General features: G+C 39.8%; 2 protein-coding genes across 2 annotated transcripts; both read left to right on the top strand.

Annotated features, from left to right (window-relative positions):
- Positions 1–7,718: 7,718 nt before the first annotated feature.
- Positions 7,719–10,539, top strand: nppal (natriuretic peptide A-like). The gene is made up of 3 exons (XM_085145333.1): positions 7,719–7,892; positions 8,036–8,346; positions 8,831–10,539. Exons 1-2 carry the CDS (start codon positions 7,809–7,811, stop codon positions 8,342–8,344), a joined length of 393 nt encoding a protein of 130 aa, XP_085001459.1. The 5' UTR covers positions 7,719–7,808; the 3' UTR covers positions 8,345–8,346; positions 8,831–10,539.
- A 3,145-nt stretch (positions 10,540–13,684) lies between these two features.
- Positions 13,685–14,816, top strand: nppb (natriuretic peptide B). The gene is made up of 3 exons (XM_085144911.1): positions 13,685–13,883; positions 14,254–14,539; positions 14,623–14,816. The coding sequence occupies exons 1-3, from the start codon at positions 13,770–13,772 to the stop codon at positions 14,637–14,639; spliced, it is 417 nt and encodes a 138-aa protein (XP_085001037.1). The 5' UTR covers positions 13,685–13,769; the 3' UTR covers positions 14,640–14,816.
- Positions 14,817–18,968: the final 4,152 nt, after the last annotated feature.

Below are 18,968 nucleotides of genomic sequence, written 5' to 3'. Positions count from 1 at the left end.
TGAATACAAGCGCGCCGATCCACACAGGTGTGCACATGGGTGTTCACTGTTCGTAGACTTAAATCACACCTTTCTTGGCTGCTACTTCAAAGCACATTGTGCGCTGTCTGTCCTGCGTGCTGCACAACAACATTCAATATTTAGTATTTACTGCTGTTTACACTTAGCTAGATTAATGCGATGGTGTTGTGTTTAGTATGTTGCATTGTTTTGTTTTTTTTGCTTGTTTTCTATTCTTTTTCTCTCAACAGGTGATCCCGGAGATATTTTTTCTTCCCCCCTTTCTCACTGTCCCTCTTCCCTTCTGTTTTTCTTTTCCTTCCTCTTTCTTTCTCCCTTTCCTATCCCTCACTCATGTCTGTCCCGTCTGTAACAACTGAAAATAAAATAAATAATAAAAACAAAGGTCGATCAAATGGACCAATACGGCAATGCCATGATGATCCATTTGGCAAAATAAATCCATTGGGTATCCTTGTTGGTCTTCAGACAACAATTCTGACGGCTAAAGAACCAAATGGGACAGGCAAAAAAAAAAAAAAAAAAAGCTCCACTGGTTTTGTTGTGCTGCTGCTGCTCTGAGGGTTACTGTTCTTCATGGGTCTAAACAACTAAATGAAACATAAATGTTGTTCATTTATGTTGTTTAAGCTGTTGGAGGTGCTGACTGAAATCCCGGACGCCTCTCTCTCACAGGCAACAGTACCTGCCATAATCACCCTCATTTATATCATTATAGGGTCTTGCCCATACAACATACAGCTCCTCGAGGCAGCTGTTATTGTGATTTAGTGCTATACTAGTAACACTTGAAACTGAAATTAATTTATTCTAATTGAATTCCCAAAAATGACTGAATGACTAAAAGATGGTGGCCTCCACCTTCATGGTCACGAAGTGCTTCGAACGGCTGGTTATAGCCCTGATAAAGGACATCGATGTCACTGTGGATCCACACCAGTATACCTACAGGAAAAACCATTCCACAGACGATGCCATGTCATCAGTAGTTCCTGCATGTTTCACAAACCTGAAAAGTCTATGCCTGCTCTTTCTTTCTTCGATCTAATTTCTTCCATCAAAATTCACAACATTTACTCCTCTCCCATCATCTTCAGCACTAGATCTCCCCATGGTGGACTGCAGCAGCTTTTAATACATATTTCTGAGGGCTTTACATATAACCGCAACACTTCCTCCCTGGTGCTGATGCACACCCGATGGTTGGCTGTCCTCCTTTGGCATGGTGGCTACTATGTGGTAGAAAAAAAGGCTAAGTTGAGAGTGGTGAAAGCGGCATGAAGGATGTTGGCAGCAGCCTCTTGATGACCTTACGTATACAGCAGCGTCCTGCATTTTTAAAGACGCTCCTCACCCAGGAGATACACCTGTCCCCTCCCATCAGGTAGGAGGCTTGATATTCCATAGTCAGCTGTTAGTGGTATTATAACAATGCTGAAGTGAAGTCAGCCTTGAATTGAATACAGATCTGTTGCCAGTTGAATAACTAACTAATAACTTTTCCCGTAGTGGTTTCTTTTTAGGACTACTTACTTTTCCACTTGTTTGTTCCCTCTCATTCAAATGAGCTAATGTTTTTCATGAGAGTTATATTGTCTCAGTTTAAACATTTGGTATGTTTTCTGTGTTAGACAATGTGAATAAAAGTGAATAAAATACAGGTTCGTGAGATGTGCAAATCATTGCATTCTGTTTTATTTACATTTTACACTGTCCCAACCTTTTTGGAATTGGGAATGCAGATGTTATTAAAAATGTGTTAGCATAGCTACTGTATATAGTTTATACATATATCAGAATCAGAATACTTTATTGATCCCTAGGGAAATTATGTTGGTTACAGTGCTCCAGTACAAACAGTAACAAAAACAGAAAGAAAGAAAGAAAGAAAGAAAGAAAGAAAGAAAGAAAGAAAGAAAGAAAGAAAGAAAGAAAGAAAGAAAGAAAGAAAGAAAGAAAGAAGAGCATGTGCAGAAAGGGTGTAGCTATTGCAGTGTTTACAGTGTGTTAGATGGAGGAGTTGTACAGGGACGTGGCCACAGGCAGGAATGGTTTCCTGTGTCGTTCAGTGGTGCTTTTTGGTAATCTCAGTCTCTTACTGAACGTGTTCCTGTGACTGACCAGCATGTCATGGAGTGGGTGGGAGGTATTATCTAACATTTTCTTTATGTTGGACAACATCCGCCTCTCCGTTACCACCTTAAGAGAGTCCACCTCCATCCCCACAACATTATTGGCCTTGCGGATCAGTTTATTGAGTCTGTTATCATCAGCAACCCTCAATCTACTCCTCCTGCATGCAATAGCATAGAGGATTGCACTGGCCAAGACAGAGCAACTGTAACAGGCCACATGCTGCATGTGCACTGATATGATAGGAATTTTGGGCGTTTATATTTTTATTCATCCATTGTTAAGTTCTTAGACACTTATTGGCAACATGATAGACAACAGGCATTGACTTCCTCTTCTCTTAAACTAAAACTGACAAATTAAATTTGTACTAGCTGTTTCTTTCATACTTTTATTGGCCATTTTCTCATTTTAAACATAGATTTTGTTTTTAAATAATTAGATTCATGTTATGGTTATAACTCATTTTAAAGTTTCTTTTTATGGAAAAGTGCAAAGGAGCTAGAGCTTCACTGGCACTTGGTTTTCATATATGCTTGAGAAATGAATGATCACTGTTCTGGTTCCAGCTAAAGACACAAATCCCCTGCAGGGTTGTGTCAGAAAGGGCATCTGGTGCAATATCAAAATGTGCAAACCTACCTGCCATTAATGTGAGTTATAAGCTTTGATTCATGCCCTATTATCCTGCATTGTCTTATCTAACGTTGCAGTTCTCTGAGCCATCAAGGTCACACGCTCTCTTATTAGAAAGTGCACCACAATGAATTTACAGTAAATTCTTGTTAGGGTCTTTGTGTTGCAATATAAAACAACCGCTGTTTTGAATGGGTGATACATAAATAAAACATGAATAGAATTAAATTGACCGTGATGATGTAAAAAGGAAGAAAGGAAAGCACGATGCATAAAAGTCGACACAGCCAAAGTCCTGTTATTTCTACACTCAGTTTCATATGTTGCTGCTTTTCTCACAACTAAGAAATGGCTTTATTACAGAAACATAATTACCCTGTGGGGGGGTTGCAAGTCAAAAATAGACACAAGCTGGTAATATTTGAAACATTCAGTGTCTACCAACAAGTTAACGAGTTAACTGAAGCTGGCTTATTGTTTATGGAAGTGAATTTTGATGGTTATTTCTGGAATGGTTGTGAATGATTAGCAGTAGGTGGAAATGTCTAAGCTGTGGGCTGGAAGAAGGTCAGAAAGAAACTACAGAGACATAAGAAAAGAAAACAGAAAAAAACAGACGTTTGTCAGCAGTCAGTTTCTTTAATATCTTGGTATACTTTGTGGATTTCTTGATGAACAGAAATAAATATATTTAGTAAGTGCAAAAAATATCCACACACATGCATAATGATCTCCAAATGCAATACAAACAAAGGCATTGTGTCTTAATTAATCCACTTTTTAAACCAAACCTGTATCCTTGATTTCGACTGGGCACTATGAGGTCTTCCAACACTAATTCAGCTCAATTCAATTCGGTTTTATCTGCATACACTGAATCACAACAAGAGTTCATTCAAGGAGCTTTACATATTACAGTCATTCAGAGAAAACAATCCCCCTATGAGAAACCACTTTGCAACAGTGGGAAGGAAAAACTCCCTTCTTAACAGGAAGAAACTTCCAGAAACAGCAGAACCAGGCTCAGGGGCAGCCAGCTGAGGGTGAGGGGAGGGAGACAGTATAAAAGAGAGCCAGAGATTAATAATAACTAATGGTTAAATGCTGAATAGTGTATAAACACATGGTTAATTAAAAAAGATGAGTCATAAAGAAACATAACACTGACATCTAGTTACAGTACTGCAAAAAAGTTCCATTGGTTTATATTATGCTATGAAAATAGAATGCAGATGCAATGACTGATAGAAATATGTGCAATCATACATGGAAATGCAGTTATACAAGTCAAAAGCAGAGATTGTACAGTTCTAGCAAGCTTGAAAGTCATCTTTATTCTTCAACACAGTCTGACCTCTTTATCCAACATTTCTTTAAGTAGCTTTCATGCTGCCCCACACCATGAAAGTGCCCCCACTGTTTTTTACAAATGGCTGTAGACGCTCACTGTTGTACCTCTTTTGTGACCTCATACATACATTTTGACAACTTGGCTTCCTCACCTTGTAGGACCCATTGCTACTGATTTTCAGTCCAGTTTATTTTAAATATTGCTTTCAGCAAACATTGTAAAACACTTTCACATTGTAATGTTTCTATGTATGAAACAACTAAAATGAAACAACTTATTACTTCATTCATTCAGCCATGTTTAAATGGGAAAGCGGGCTCATGTGGGGTTGAGGAGCTGCTTAAAGCACACAGCTGAGAGTTGTTTCCAGCAGTGCTTTGGCAATAAGCTAAATGATGACAGGAAGCTCAGAGGATCATCCATGACTGACTGTCTTTCAGTCACATCCTGTATCAGGTGCTGCATTTCTTACTTACAACACAGCTTTGGACACTGAAAATAGAATAGAATAGAATAGAATAGAATAGAATAGAATAGAATAGTCCCAGCCACCGTGCAAAATGAAAGTGTGGGTGGTCCACACCAACCCTGCATGGTGTAAAAATATAAGTAGTAGGACAGCACAAACACATCAGAGGACAGGCAGCAAAGGGCTTGAAAGTAGTGCAAAGGACTTAGTCTGAGTAGAGTGTGTGTGTGTGTGTGTGTGTGTGTGTGTGCGTGTGTGTGTGTGTGTGTGTGTGTGTGTGTGTGTGTGTGTGTGTGTGTGTGTGTGTGTGTGTGATGGGGGGGCAGAGGGCAGCCAATATTTTTTTGGGCGGTGTTAATGACCCTCGGTACAGCCTTCCTGTTCTCAGTAATGGCCCCTGTGTACCAAACACCAGCAGCAGGAGAGCATGCTCTCCACAGAGGAGCGGGCGAAGGCCAGCAGCAGCTCCTGGTCCAGGTTATTCTTCCTTAGGTCATGGAGGAAGTGCAGCTGCTGCTGGGCCTTCCTTATCAGGGCACTTGCGTTGTGGTTCCAGGTGAGCTCAGCAGATGTGGGTGGGGGTCCCCATTGGGATTCTGATCTGCTACGATGGGTCACTGGAGTCATACGACTTTTTTATCTCAATAAATCGCGTTCAGTTCAGTGATCTCTCTTATTTAAATTCTTTCACTAGACCCATAAAGGACTCATTAACCTAGTTTCAACAGTTCCTTCCTACAGTTTCATAGCTCACATCCATCCATGCTATATGTGCTATATAAATGTAAAATGTAATCTTTAGAAGGAGACGTGCATTAATATTATTATGGTATGTGCACACATCAGCTAGTTGGTTGCATGCCTGTTGTCCACAAGAGTCCATAGTCTGGGTGAAATACTGTAGAGGCCTTGTGGACAACAGGCTTGTTGACCTGCTTGCTGTCTTTCACTGGGCAAAGACCACGTCTGCCTGTTCTCTTTACATCATGCTAAGTTAGAGGTGTTTATATTTAATCATAAATGTGTAACTGTTGCTTTTTAAGAAAGAAAGAAAGAGTGCTTTTTTTGTTCTAAAATTGTATTATTTTTGGTGTCTGTCTGAAATCACAGTGATTTTTGATTAGTATTTATCCAGCAAACTCTAAAATATCCTGAAATGTTGTGTGTTCATATACCTAACCTGATGTTGACGGTTGTTTCAGTTTTGCTCTATAAAGCTGCAAACTTGGATATTTAATCATGCACAACATGAAGGTCAAATTTTCTTTCTTATGACTCTATTAGCTTTAGTGTGTGTATAAAGAAACACAAAAAGCTAAGAGATCGAGAAAAGATATTTAACCATGATGTTTCATCATGTTTCTTCATCAAGCATCTGCTAGTAATGAATCATACCCCATTGAGTGGCAGTGCACAGTGACAGCACGTCATTACTGGGCGGGTCATACAGTCTACGGGTGCTTAAACACATGATTGGAACAGCAGCCAGTTTGAACCTTGTCCATGCATATAAAACTAAAAAAATCTGAAAAGGAAAATGAGAATAAAATTAATTGTAGAAGCTGCCTATCAACTTAGAGTACATATAGTGAGCATTGAAAAACACTAAAAATCATTGCTTCCATTAACGTCTGTACAAGTACAAGTGCAATAAAATGTCCACTGAAAGAAGAGTTGTACAAGTTGAACAATGACATAAAACATATTGTCAGTTTTGTACAGTAGCTTAGCCATTTGAGTGATATTAACCTGACTGAGCTTCCACTGCTGAAAATGGGCCAAGAGGCAGAAAAACCCTCCAATAATCAACAACTAAAGAAAGAACTAAAAATGGCTGGACAAAGTTTCTCAGCACAGCATTAAAAATTGCATTTTATCTTTTATCATGTAACTATTGCATATAAGCCCCAAAATTAAAGCACAGTGGTTCATACAATATGTTTGTTTAGTTTCTAAATGCACGTCTTCTGTCTGACCACATCACATCTGGCACATTAGTATCTTTCTCTGTGTAACAATTTAGAAAAGTGCAGATTTCTTCCATAAAAACCATGTGAATTGTTCACTGCTGCCTGCGCCAATTTCATATGATAGCCCTCCAGCTGAGAACCTGGTGAAATGTCAATTAGCCTCCATCCACCTCCACACGGTGTGCTCAGCTTCATAGGGTCCAGGGCTAATCGCTCATCATTTACCCCTGGTACATGTCTGCAGGGAGGTGAGCTAGGGGCAGCGGTATGTGCACATGTGGCTCATCACTTCAGAACACATTTGTTTGACTGGGCTTCGCCAAACCTTAACCAAACTTTATTCTAATCTGGAGTTGAGGAACAGTTACTCGATTTTTATCTTGCATTTAAAAGTGCTTTAATACAAGTATTTTTCATACGCCACCTTAATTACCTAATACAGTTAAATGTCAAAAATGCAAAATGTTCAACACAACATTTCGACTTGATAACCCACAATCAGGTCTGAGGGATTAGCACTGGTCTGGTACTAAAGAAAACCCCAACAAACAAAACCTGACATTTTGAGTTATTATGTTGAAATTTTAAAATAATAAACCAGTACTTGTACCTGTGCTGTAAACATACTAACATCTATATTTGTGCCAATTCTATGTTTGGAATTCAGGCAGGTCTCGTGATATAATTACGACTATGGCTCAGAAATAAAAATGAATGAGCTCAATTACTTGAAGAGTCACTAATATGGTATTTCCAAACCAACTAATCACCATGTACTGTACTTACAGGGCTGACGAAGTTAAGAAGTGATTAAAAGGGTCAGCTATCCAAATGCCAACTTCCAAAATCCTTTCTCATTTGTTCTTGAGTAATTACACATTTATAGCAAAGTGTGTTGATGCGTATTGTCACAAAGTTATGGCATTGAAAGCCAAACAGATGCGATGTTCCATGTCGTGAGTAATTCAACTCTAAAATGAAGCTCTGACACTGAGCAGCAGAGAGAGCTTCAGAGGAGTTTGAACGCCTACAGCAGTCAGGTTAGACTCTACTCCCACGTGTGGGAACATTAGTCACACCTCGTTAATTTCCCCAGCACTGATGACGGAATCAGGTCGCGTATAAAAGCTGCACCTGTCCACCGTTGGACAGCCAGTGGAGCAGAGACGGACTGAGTGCGCGTGCGTCAGCTGGTCCTCACAGAAAAGAGCAAGAAAAACAAAACAAAATGCGTTTGACTGTCTCTGTTTGCGGCGTGTCTCTGCTGTTACTGCTTCATTTCGTAGGAGCCAAACCCGTTTCTGACCTTCAGGTGAATTTACCTGAGCTTTCAGCTGGTGTAAATGTCTCCTAATGATGAGTTATTTATTGCTGAATCTTTGCGGGTTAGTTTCTTAGCACCGTGCAGAAATGGCAACTTTATTCTAAAAGCATCTTTATTTCATTTCTCCTCAGAGTTTCAAGCAGCTTTTAGAAGAGGAGATCAACGCCTCACCGTTACTCCCCGCAGACGAGACTGAGGTGGAGGGGAATAACCTGCACACGGGCAAGTCGGTGTTCGGAGCGCCAGAGGAACAGCCATGGGACTCCTCTGACCCTAGTAACTCCGCACTGGTGGCTAAACAGAACCTCCTTTCCCGCATCTTCAAAGATCTCGTGAGGACCTCCAAGCGCTCGTGGAGCCGGAATAAGAAGGGTGGGATGAGGAGCTGTTTCGGGGTCCGATTAGAGAGGATCGGTTCCTTCAGTGGGCTGGGATGCTAAAGGTAAGAAGCAGAAAACTTTCCGTTTAACGCTACTTGGAATAGTTGCAAGACAGAAAAAAAGACAAACATAGTTTCAATGTCTTTCTTTTCATTCTGAGTAACAGAAACAATTTACGCCATTAAATCTTACATTTTATGAATAAATGCAGTTAAAATATTGTCTTGATGCAGAGGTATTTTGCGATCATGTATAACTTGTTATGATTTGTTAATATGAATATAAATCGATGGTAGAAGCAGTATTATGGTCCCTATGTGGAAGATTTAAGTTAAATCATATATATATATATATATATATATATATATATATATATATATATATATATATATATATATATATATATATGTATTTTTAATAAATTGTCATTATACATATAATTAATCAGATCAGATTTCGTATGTCATTGTGTGAGAACAACTGGGCAGTTCTAGCAGGTGAGGGTGGCTCTTCACTGGGACTAATAATGTGTTGTTCTGTCAGCAGGCGGGGACCTTCAGCGCATCAGTGTGAAACGCAACCAAGAGCCGAGCTTGGTGTAAAAATAAAGTGTCAGTCAAAAGGTTTTGACTGACACTTTAAAGGGCGGTTGATTCAGACTCTGCTGTACATGGTTCATATTCAAAACTGTGTTTTCCTTTTTCAAATGTGAGCTGTTAAATTATTATAAATGTATTTATTATTTATTTTTTGCTGTTGTATAAGAGTTGCCTTGTAATAGAATGTACTGTAGTAAAACAGTTATTTTGCATAATTGCTGAGTGTTGCATTCAATTCTTTCCTGACACAATTTAAAGCAGCTCCAGACTTTCCCAGGAAATATTTTAATGAGATATATACGTGAAATAAAGGTGTTTGTGATATGGGGAGCCGGTACCTGAAGGATTTGTTTGGTTTGTTTCATTTGATCATGTGATCACCTGATAGGAAACAACATCACTTCTGCTGATTTTATTGCTTCCATTAGGAGCAATATAGACGTTTTTAAATGCCTATATTTCTTAAAATATAATGAATATATTTTTTAAAATTTCTGTGAATGCACTCTGACTCTCACCCCATGATAGCTGAGTAAGGAGCCATCCCACCCTGAACTGGTTAGCAGGAGATGGATGGATGAAAATAAAAAGCTGCTGGGTTAGGCTTCACAAGCAGTCCATAGTCAAAGCTCACATATTTGAGTATTTGAGGTACAAGATATAAATCACAGCTTTCAGAGACACTGCATATGAAACATTTGGTTTCACACATTCTTGACTGTACATGCCAGTAGACCAAAATGAAAAAAACAAGCAAACAATTAATGTTAAAAATGACGAAATGAATCAAACTGAATTTCACCAAATTTCTACAACTTTGTTGTAATTTCTCAACCCCTCTCAGAACAAAAAGGAAACCAATAAAAATTCTCAAATGATGAGCAAAAGTACAAAAATGAAGTATTTTTTAAAATATACATTTTGGCTTTATTAGACAGAAACAGTGAAGGCTGACAGGAAAGTCAAGGAGAGAATGGAAGACATGCAGCAAAGGACCGCAGGTCCAAACCCGGGCCGCCTGCTGTCAGCCATGCTGCATATGGTCATCTGCTCATCCAACTGAGCTAAACTGGTGCCCAAAATAGACGCATTTTTTTTTTATTATGTCAGTGATTACTTCACAGATAAATGTGCTCTGTCACTGCACTGTTTCTGTGCTGTTTGGATGAAAGCAGAATGTAAAATATATTACCCTGACATCAGCCTTATTTATCTTGTCTAATAGCTTTACTGCATGAAACTTCATTGTGTTTCATCTGATACATTATATAATTTTATATGAATCATATAATATTCTGCTGTACAGTAACAAGTAACTATATCTTACAAAGAGAAGAAAGTAAGTGCTTCATAACTGATGACTAATCCTGCGGGTGGGCAGGTAGAAGTACAACGCACAGAAACAGTAAGATGTGGGGTCAGTCAGTCGGGATTAAATACCAGCCCCTCAACGAACATCTAAAAGTTGGAACTGAATAGTTTTTTTATTGACCACTCAAAGGGTTACAACCAAATATAAACAATAAAAAATGTGCAGTTTATTTCCACTCATTTGAGTAAACATTATTTATGTGATATTTGTGTGATGGAACCAACTGAATGTTTACATTTACATTGTTTTGAAATCTACAATTATAAAATAAAACACCCATGAGTTATGACAAAAAGTATTCCTTTGTGTTCAAGTATTTCTTACCGAAGAGGAAATAAAGTATGTTTTACCTACTTATTACTTAACACAGGTGTTGCTTGACTATCGTTAGAACCTCATTTCAAGTTGTTGCCACAGTCAAGGGCAGGATCTATTAGTGAAACAAACCTAATTAGTAGTGAAGCTCTATATTCTATTCATTCTCTATAGATCTTGTGCTGAAAGCTTGTTTCTGTGCTGCCATAATTAGTGCCTTGTTCAGCCACTCTTGGATTTCTGGATTTCAGCCACTTTCTCTATCTGCTGGTGGTACATACCGTGCAGGGGCCTGTTCTTCCATAATGACGCCTTCTCTTGTTCCTCTTCTTTCTTGGGTTTCTGCTGCCAGAAGTATTTTCTGAGCACGTGGTCAGCTGTGCCCATCTTTCTGCAGCTTTCCTAGCAGCCTCTTCATTGTTCCCATCCCTCAGTTCTAACTACCTTCCCTCTCTTTTTTTGCCATCCGACTACACTACCCGATGTCATTGCTCTAGATCTTCATGGTGTGGATCAGTGAATCGATGTCTCGTTCACTCTTGGCATACAGCTTGATGTCATCCATGTGGCTAACAATTGCTCTGTTACGTAGTCCTGTTACGTAGGGTAGGATCCTGTTGATCTTGTATAGTTCTAGGCATTCCAGGATCCATGAGTGGGGCATCAAGTCGTAGGCCTTCTTGTAATCCAGGCAGTGCACAGTCTGGTCTTGCTGTCTCGGGGGACTGCTCGGTCTACCAGCAGCTGGTATTTCCCTCCTCTGGTATGTCTGTGTGGTGTGAATAAGGCACAGCAGGACCACAGATCATCACTTAGAGCCATTTTATTCAAATCACATCACATCACACCACAACACACCCCAACCCCTGAATCCCCATGTTTTTAACTTGGCGGGCGTGATTAAGAATGCCATGCAGGTGCGTCCGCCCTCCCTGCATGGCACCACAGACCATGCCCCTCCACAATCTGCTAATTCCTTTGTGTGCCCCACTCATGTATTGGGCCATGTGCATGTTCATCTTAGCGCGATTGGGTCCTACGCGTTGCCTGGAAAATAGCCGGGATGCCAAACAAGCTGAATGGTTGTGTGATGAATTGGTACAACCCGCATGGAGCGGAGAAGGATGTTCTTTGCAGATAAGGGAATCTGCCAGTTGCCCTTGGTTAAGTCTAGCATCGTAAAAAAAACTGGTCCAGGAGCTCATCGATCAGACATCAAACCTCATTCAACTTCAACACAGAACCATATGGAACCATGTTTCTTTAGTACAAGAACTATGGGGCTGTGCGACTCTTCCACGCACTGTTTGACTCTTCTATCACTCCCAGCTTGAGCAGTTCAGACAATTCCTTTTGCACAGTTTGTCTCTGGCGTTCAGGTAACCTCTGAACGTGCTGTCACATCAGGCCGCATTTCAAAATGTTGCTCCATGGCATTTGTACAGCCGGGCAGGAGGGAGAACACATCTGCAAAAACTGCTGTTGCAACACAGCAAAATCTGCTCTCTGGGCCTGTATGAGATGGTTATCACAATAGGGGGAGGCCGGAAAGCTGAAATTTGGCACCTCCAGCCACCAGAGAAGGGTCTGGAGAAGCTACAGGGTCACCAGAGAAGCTACAAGGAGAGACTAATACAAGCACTTTGTCTCCCGGTGAAAATTGCCAGAATCTAGCCGCTCTGTTGTACGGGCGCTCCTGGGCCTGGAGGAAATTTTCCCCATACCACTGTGGAAAAAACTCCTGGCATGACCCGGATGCTAGGGCAGTTTTTATTTGATTGATGTGCTCTTGAACTTTGCAGCGCTCTTCCTTTATCTTCGCTGTCAATATTCTGTCATGCCAGCTCCTGTGTTTGGATGAAAATGCTCCTCTCCGGCCCCAGCCGCTACTGGAATAGGTAATGCTTGATTAAATGATGCTCATCAGTTGTGAAGATCAGCCTCCCCTGCTTCCACACCCTAAACCCTCTGCTCCACCCCACCACAGCTGGATTCTCATTCTTATTTGGATTCAGGGCTGAACCTGCTCTCATCTGCGAGGATATTTGGGGCACCAGTGGCAGACCTGCTAGTTGTAGTGTTCTCTAGGTCCATTCACGACAGTTTTGTTTGAAAATGCAGTAGTAGCTTACTGGTGATCTGGCTCCGGCAGTGCTTTTCCTGCTCCACCTTGCCCCAAACCCAGATAGTGTGATGACCCTTTAATTTTTTTAGAGGAGTTTATTCTGAAGTTAATTTGTTTACAAGAAAGTGAGATTTGTTGTTGTTGTTGTTCATTAACTTATTGTTTTTTTTGTTTGTGTTTGTGTTCATTCAATTACTGAGGATTCTGTGACTTGGTGGTCCAAATGAGACTGCTACAATAATAAATATGATTTTATTTATTTAGACCTACCAAAATCCCAGCAGTGAGTTTAGCAGTTACTATAACTGCATGAAATATAAAAGATTTCCTGTATCTGTATGTATGAAAGCAGAGTGGAATCCGTCTTTTAGAGACAGCACTTCACCTAAATTCATAATCATTTAATTCACTGCTATATTTGATTAAAGTTATCACAAGACTTGTGATATGACTTGTGAGTGATATGTGTAGTGTTTTGTTTTTCCTTTGCTTCTCACAGCAGGTCAGTGATGACCGACAATTAAAAATGTTGTAATCATCCAAAGGTGACAGACTTTAAAATACACTTTCAAGAAAAGAACATTAGGCAATGTAAACAGCCCATTAGCAGAGTGGACCCCCCATTTTTATTCCTTCCACTAAAAGATTATCTCTCAGAGCAATTATTACGAGGTGACCGTACAACTATTACATTGGTGTCTTCATTTAGTAACACTATCATGTTGTCACATTAGTTTACTACTTCCTGTAACTCAGTGACAACAGTGTCCCGTGTGAGGTGGGGAGGCTCTGGAGAATGTTTCTCAAGTAAAGTAGCATATGTAAGCGGCTATGTCATAAGAATACTAGCATACAACGCTTTAAAAGGAGCATTTTCCGACAGCTCGTGTTATCAGAATTAGGTGTCAGGCATGCCGGTCCAATTCCTGGCATACCTATGTGTGTTAACCTTAAGTATAAAAGAGAGTGCTGCTGTTGGCTCCGGCATCCAAACACCTACAAGTCAAAGAAGAAAAAGAGAATTTATCCATTCATCCAACTACTAACACGAGCTGCAGCAACCCACAGAGCAACATGCGTCTGTCTTCTATATCGCTCTGTAGCCTCCTTCTCATTTTAAAGCTGCAGCTGACTAGTACATATCCCATCAGCACTGGCTTGACTGACACTGACATGGACATCTTGAAGGTAAGTCTCTAAAGTCACTAAAGTTTTTCTTGAAAAGTTGAGTCTTTCTGGGAGTTTTAGGCAATCTGTAGCAGCAATCAGAACAAGGAACTCAATTTTATTCACGTAAAATGTTGAACAACATCCTGCATTTCCTTCCATAGCTGTTCCCAATATTTAGCCTTGATCTCTCATGTGATAAAAGCATAAAGTCTGATCATTTTTATCTGGGACCTGTGCTTCAACATTGCTTCTGATAATCTCAATAAACTGAGACATAAACTGTTGACAAATACATTTGAGTGCCTCTGTCTATCCTCATGCCATAGTTAAATTGTCATGTTTATTATTCAAGACACAGTACAACTTTCATCTGTGTGGATCTTTAAAGGTGCTCCTAAGCAGACTGGAAGAGTCTGTTTCAGACCAAACGGCAGTGGACCAAAATGCCCCTGGACAGAGAGATCTTCTAGACAGCCTTAGCAGAGATGACGCAGAAGATGGACATCAGCCAGACACCGGACTAGATGAAGCTGAAATCCGGGAGTTTCTTTCAGCCAAGAACCTCAAGATTGTCCGCAATGATTCATCTAGGAAATCCTCTGGTTGTTTTGGGCGACGGATGGACAGAATAGGCTCCATGAGCTCTCTGGGGTGCAACACTGTGGGAAGATACAGTAAGTTACAGTAACTACACTACAATACGGTTAGAGCAATGTACCACAGATTTAACTCTTATTCTCTTGCTCTTCTCTTGCAGATCCAAAGCAAAGATGAAGTCTTACCATCTAAATTCCAAAACTGCAACGTCTCTACCCAAAGATACTTTTATTTAAAGGCTATTTATTGACTAATATTTATTAAATACTGTTGCTCAGCAGAATATTTAAAATAATCAAAGCCAAACTGTTCCTTGTGTACTGTTGAATGTTTTAATAAATGTTTACAACTGCACGTCATTGGCCCTCATCACTGACCATGAGACACAGCCAACATATTTCAAAAAGGCACAAATGTACGGGAGACTTTTCCTTTGAACTGTCAAATATAAAAACACACACTGAAACATGCAGTGTTGTCTTAATGAAGAAGCTCTTGTCATTCTGAGTAACTAACAGCAGCAGGGAGCTCTATGCAGGACGTTTATATACAGAATTCATTTGATAACAGATTTATTTTTCTGTCTTCATAAAAAAAGAGTAATGATCTGACACAGATCATTACTCAACAACATTGATTAATATGCTGAACTGTTTATGGGTGATAATGATTTTCCATTCCCATTTATTTCCCTGCCAGTGCGTTACTGCTGATCAGCTGAGTAGTTTAGTGTATACAATCTTAGCTTGACACCTGATTGCGTCTTCGAGGTTGATTAAACGCTTTCTAACAAGGAAGGGATGTACAGTGAATTACAGTACAGCTTAGCAGTCCATCATCTGTGAGGAGCTCCACTGATTAAAACTACAATTACATCATCATCAGTGAATTTGAATTTGCTGACTTTTTTAGAAAGTTCAAACCACCTTTCATGGCCACATGGTTTAGATGGCTGTTTGACTGATTGATATACTGATTGTTTCCACTAGATGTATAACAACTCACACTGACTCCACCACACTTTACAAGTCCCCAGCTTGTTAAAATAAATTCCCCTTTTAGAGATAACAAAGGGGGAAGAAAAATCACATGCGATTTCTTGTTACAGGCACTGAACAGGGTCTTAATCCTATAATGCCCTTTGTATCATATTTAATATGAGTTTCTGAGACCTCTATCTCATCAACATGATCAATACTTGCCATAATTTCAAAATCTTACGGACAAAACTCATTTTTTGTCTAAAATGAACATTGTTGTTAACAAAAAGTTGTCAAAACATCCAATGTATCAAATGCAATACAAAAAATATATAATAAATATATAATAAGCATATATCATGCACAACATTATGTAGGAAAAGAAAATGATTTGTGGATTTTGTTACAAGGGTTAATAAACATCTCAGTTCCAAAAAAATCAGAATTTTATGGATATTTTTTGATGGGTTGGTCTGACAACCCATCTTAAAAATCTCTTCGTCTAGTAGTATACTAGGCACGTGCACAACTAGACGACTAATCATTGCTATTGTAACAAGTGGGCACCAGAGGTACTATTCGTTTAATCTAATTGCTTTCATTTTAATGGATGCCCAATGGCAGCAACTTGTTGTGTCCCAAATGTTAGGCAGCCATGTTTGGTTGGGCATGTCCTACCAGGAGGAGGCCAGATTTCTCCAAGACATGCTGGAGAAATCTGTCGGCTGGCCTGGGAATGCCTTGATGTTTCTCTGGATAAGCTGGAGGAGCTGGTTGGTGACAGGGGGGTCTTGGCTTCCCTGCTTAGACTGTTGCCCCTACAGCCCAACTTCACAGAAGCAGAAGAAAATGGCGGGGTGGTTTATCGATTTATCATTTTAGATTTAAGGTTTTATTGAAGTGGTTGTCATGAACCATGAACCATGTGCATCATTCAAGAGTCTGGGGATCTGAGGAAAAGTTGTGTTTTTTAGTTATAGTAAGAGTATGTAATAGTTTTCTTGTCATATTCAGCGTTATTTTATTTTAAGTGTACTTCTTTATTGTCTGTTTGAAGTATAATGTGCAAGTAGAATGTGCAACAAAAACACTCATGCCGTCTATAGATTACAGAACTTTAACCAAACCATTGTCAAGAGTAAGTATCCACAGCCTTTAATCAGCTCTGTCTTCTGATCTTTGCAACATTATTTACTAAACTGGGTTTTAAAAAATGAATTATTTGGCTCGAATCCAAGATGGAGATGAATGGAAAATTGTTTTAAAACTCCACTGGGACATTTCAAATACCTCGTATGCTGTTTGGGTTGACCGATCCCTCTACAGTGTCTCAAACCCTCAGAAAAGATGTCCTAAGAGACTTCTTTAGCATCTTCATCTTTGTGTTTAGATTGGGATTTTCCTCTACTTTTTTCTAAATCCTGTTCGAGGGTGACAAGTGAAGCCTGACCCCACCTCAGGTCCAGCTGGACAACAGACTACAATTTCTCTCCTACCTGCAGACTGCTAAAAGTTTTAACCCCAATCTTACACAATGGTTCTTGTTTTTAGAAGATTCAATTTGTCCACTATGTACCGCTTGTACCGGTGATGGAAGACTTTTACCTTACAGCATCTCGAGGCAACTTTTGTTGTATTTGGAACTTGGAACTGAAATTACCACCATGGCATTCATTCCCAGCTTCTACTGGGACCACATCACTAGGTTTGCCTGCTACCTTTGGGTAAGTAGAACTACTTCTTTCCTTAAACAACATTTTTGTTGTCCTTCATTAGTGTTAAAGAATATGTTCCTGCCTCCCCCACATGTCTCCTTCACCCACTAACAATTCCAAATAGGTCCTTGTCATACATCTTTTTGGATTTTATCACTGATTTTCTCCTCTCAGATGGAAAGACAGTTATATTAACCACTGTGTACAGGTTCTCTGAGGCAGCTCACTGTGTGGCCCTGAAGAAGCTCCCTCAGCCTCCAATTTCAATTAAATTTAATTCAATTTTATATAGCACCAAATCATAACAACAGTTGACTCAAGGCACTTTAAATTGTAAGATAAAGACTGTATTGTGGAGGTAAGCATGGACGACACAGAGCTCTTAATTCTCACTCCTTCTTTATTCCTCTTCAACATCAACTGAACACATCCCGCCACACTTCCTCAACACTGGGTGTGAGTGGAGCCCTCTAGTGGTCCACTACAGTATAATAATACAAGAGCAAGTGCTTTGGATTCTACCGTCAGACAAATGGACAGATTGAAAGATGAAAGCAGGAAGTAGCAGCAGCCTGTGGTTGAATTATCCATAACAATCCATAACTTTGATGGCCATAGTTGTCTTGTGAATATGCCCATAACTCACTCAGTGCTAAAAGCAATCACTGTTTCAAGTTTCAGCTGGTTCTCAGCCACCCCATTCCCATCCCATGAAGAGGAACTGGATGTGCTCCCAGCTCAGTCCCATCTGAAGCACAGCTGCTGCAACTGGAACCAAATGAAGGTCGCCCAGCTTTGAACTGCTGACTGCAGTCACTGCTTTAATTTTTGTTGTTTGGAGTTCTCATAAAGTCAAAGCATCGAGCCATGACATTACGCTCTTTCAGGCTCTCCTGGCTCTGTTTTCATGAGAGAGCACGCAAAAGCTGGGTGGTCAGGATCCACATCCATTCACCACAGCCACAGTCATTTGGTTAGCCTGTTCCTCAAATGATGGAAAGGAGTCCAAACTGTATTGGTCTGAAGTGGATTCAAACAGCAACAACAATGATGAATTCTGGGTAATTTAAATGCATTCCAACAGCTAGCAGTTCAACCATCAGGCCACAGAGACACCTCCTGCAGAAGCATGTCCAGGATCACATTACTTTTCAATCACACCCAATGCACTCCCTTTATATTCCTTCTTACCACTCAGATTAATGTCCTTGTCTGCCCAAAGCCTGAAGGCAGCTAAAGTCACACTGTGCAAGTATATGTGGCACATCTGTAATGCTGCAAAGCCACATAAATCTCATCTTTTATTGCCCAAATACTTTACATTCCCTATAATTCTCCGGCTCTAGCTCTGAAAGACATCATAGGTCCTACAAAGTCCTCTGGGAGCTTGGTCAGCTGTGGAGGATTGTCCCATACCAAGAGTGTAAAGAAAAAGCAAAAGCAAATTAAAAAAAAAGTTTTTGTATGTTTTAAACATGAGGTCTGAGCATGACAATGGCATTAGTCTTCTCAGCAAAATGAAACGAATGATTCTCTAAATATTATTTATTTATTTTAGTTTTGTTTAGTTTTGAAAGACCTTGTGATTTTTTTTAAATTGCTTTTTAATTTTCTCCAAAAAGGAATTTAAAATGACTCCTTAGAATTCAAATGTGCAGGATTATTAGGGGTCTGTGTGAAGCACATCCCTTATTATATGTGCCATTTATGTGCCTTCTGAATGAGGGAACAAGGCAAAGCTCCACCCATGAGATGCAATCTCTTATCATAGTGCATCAAAGTCTGCACTTCCAAAATGTGCGACTGCAAAG

The sequence above is a fragment of the Neolamprologus multifasciatus genome, chromosome 20 (genome assembly GCF_963576455.1).
Source record: "Neolamprologus multifasciatus chromosome 20, fNeoMul1.2, whole genome shotgun sequence".
Lineage (NCBI taxonomy): Eukaryota > Metazoa > Chordata > Actinopteri > Cichliformes > Cichlidae > Neolamprologus > Neolamprologus multifasciatus.
This window is presented reverse-complemented; position numbering and strand designations above follow the sequence as displayed.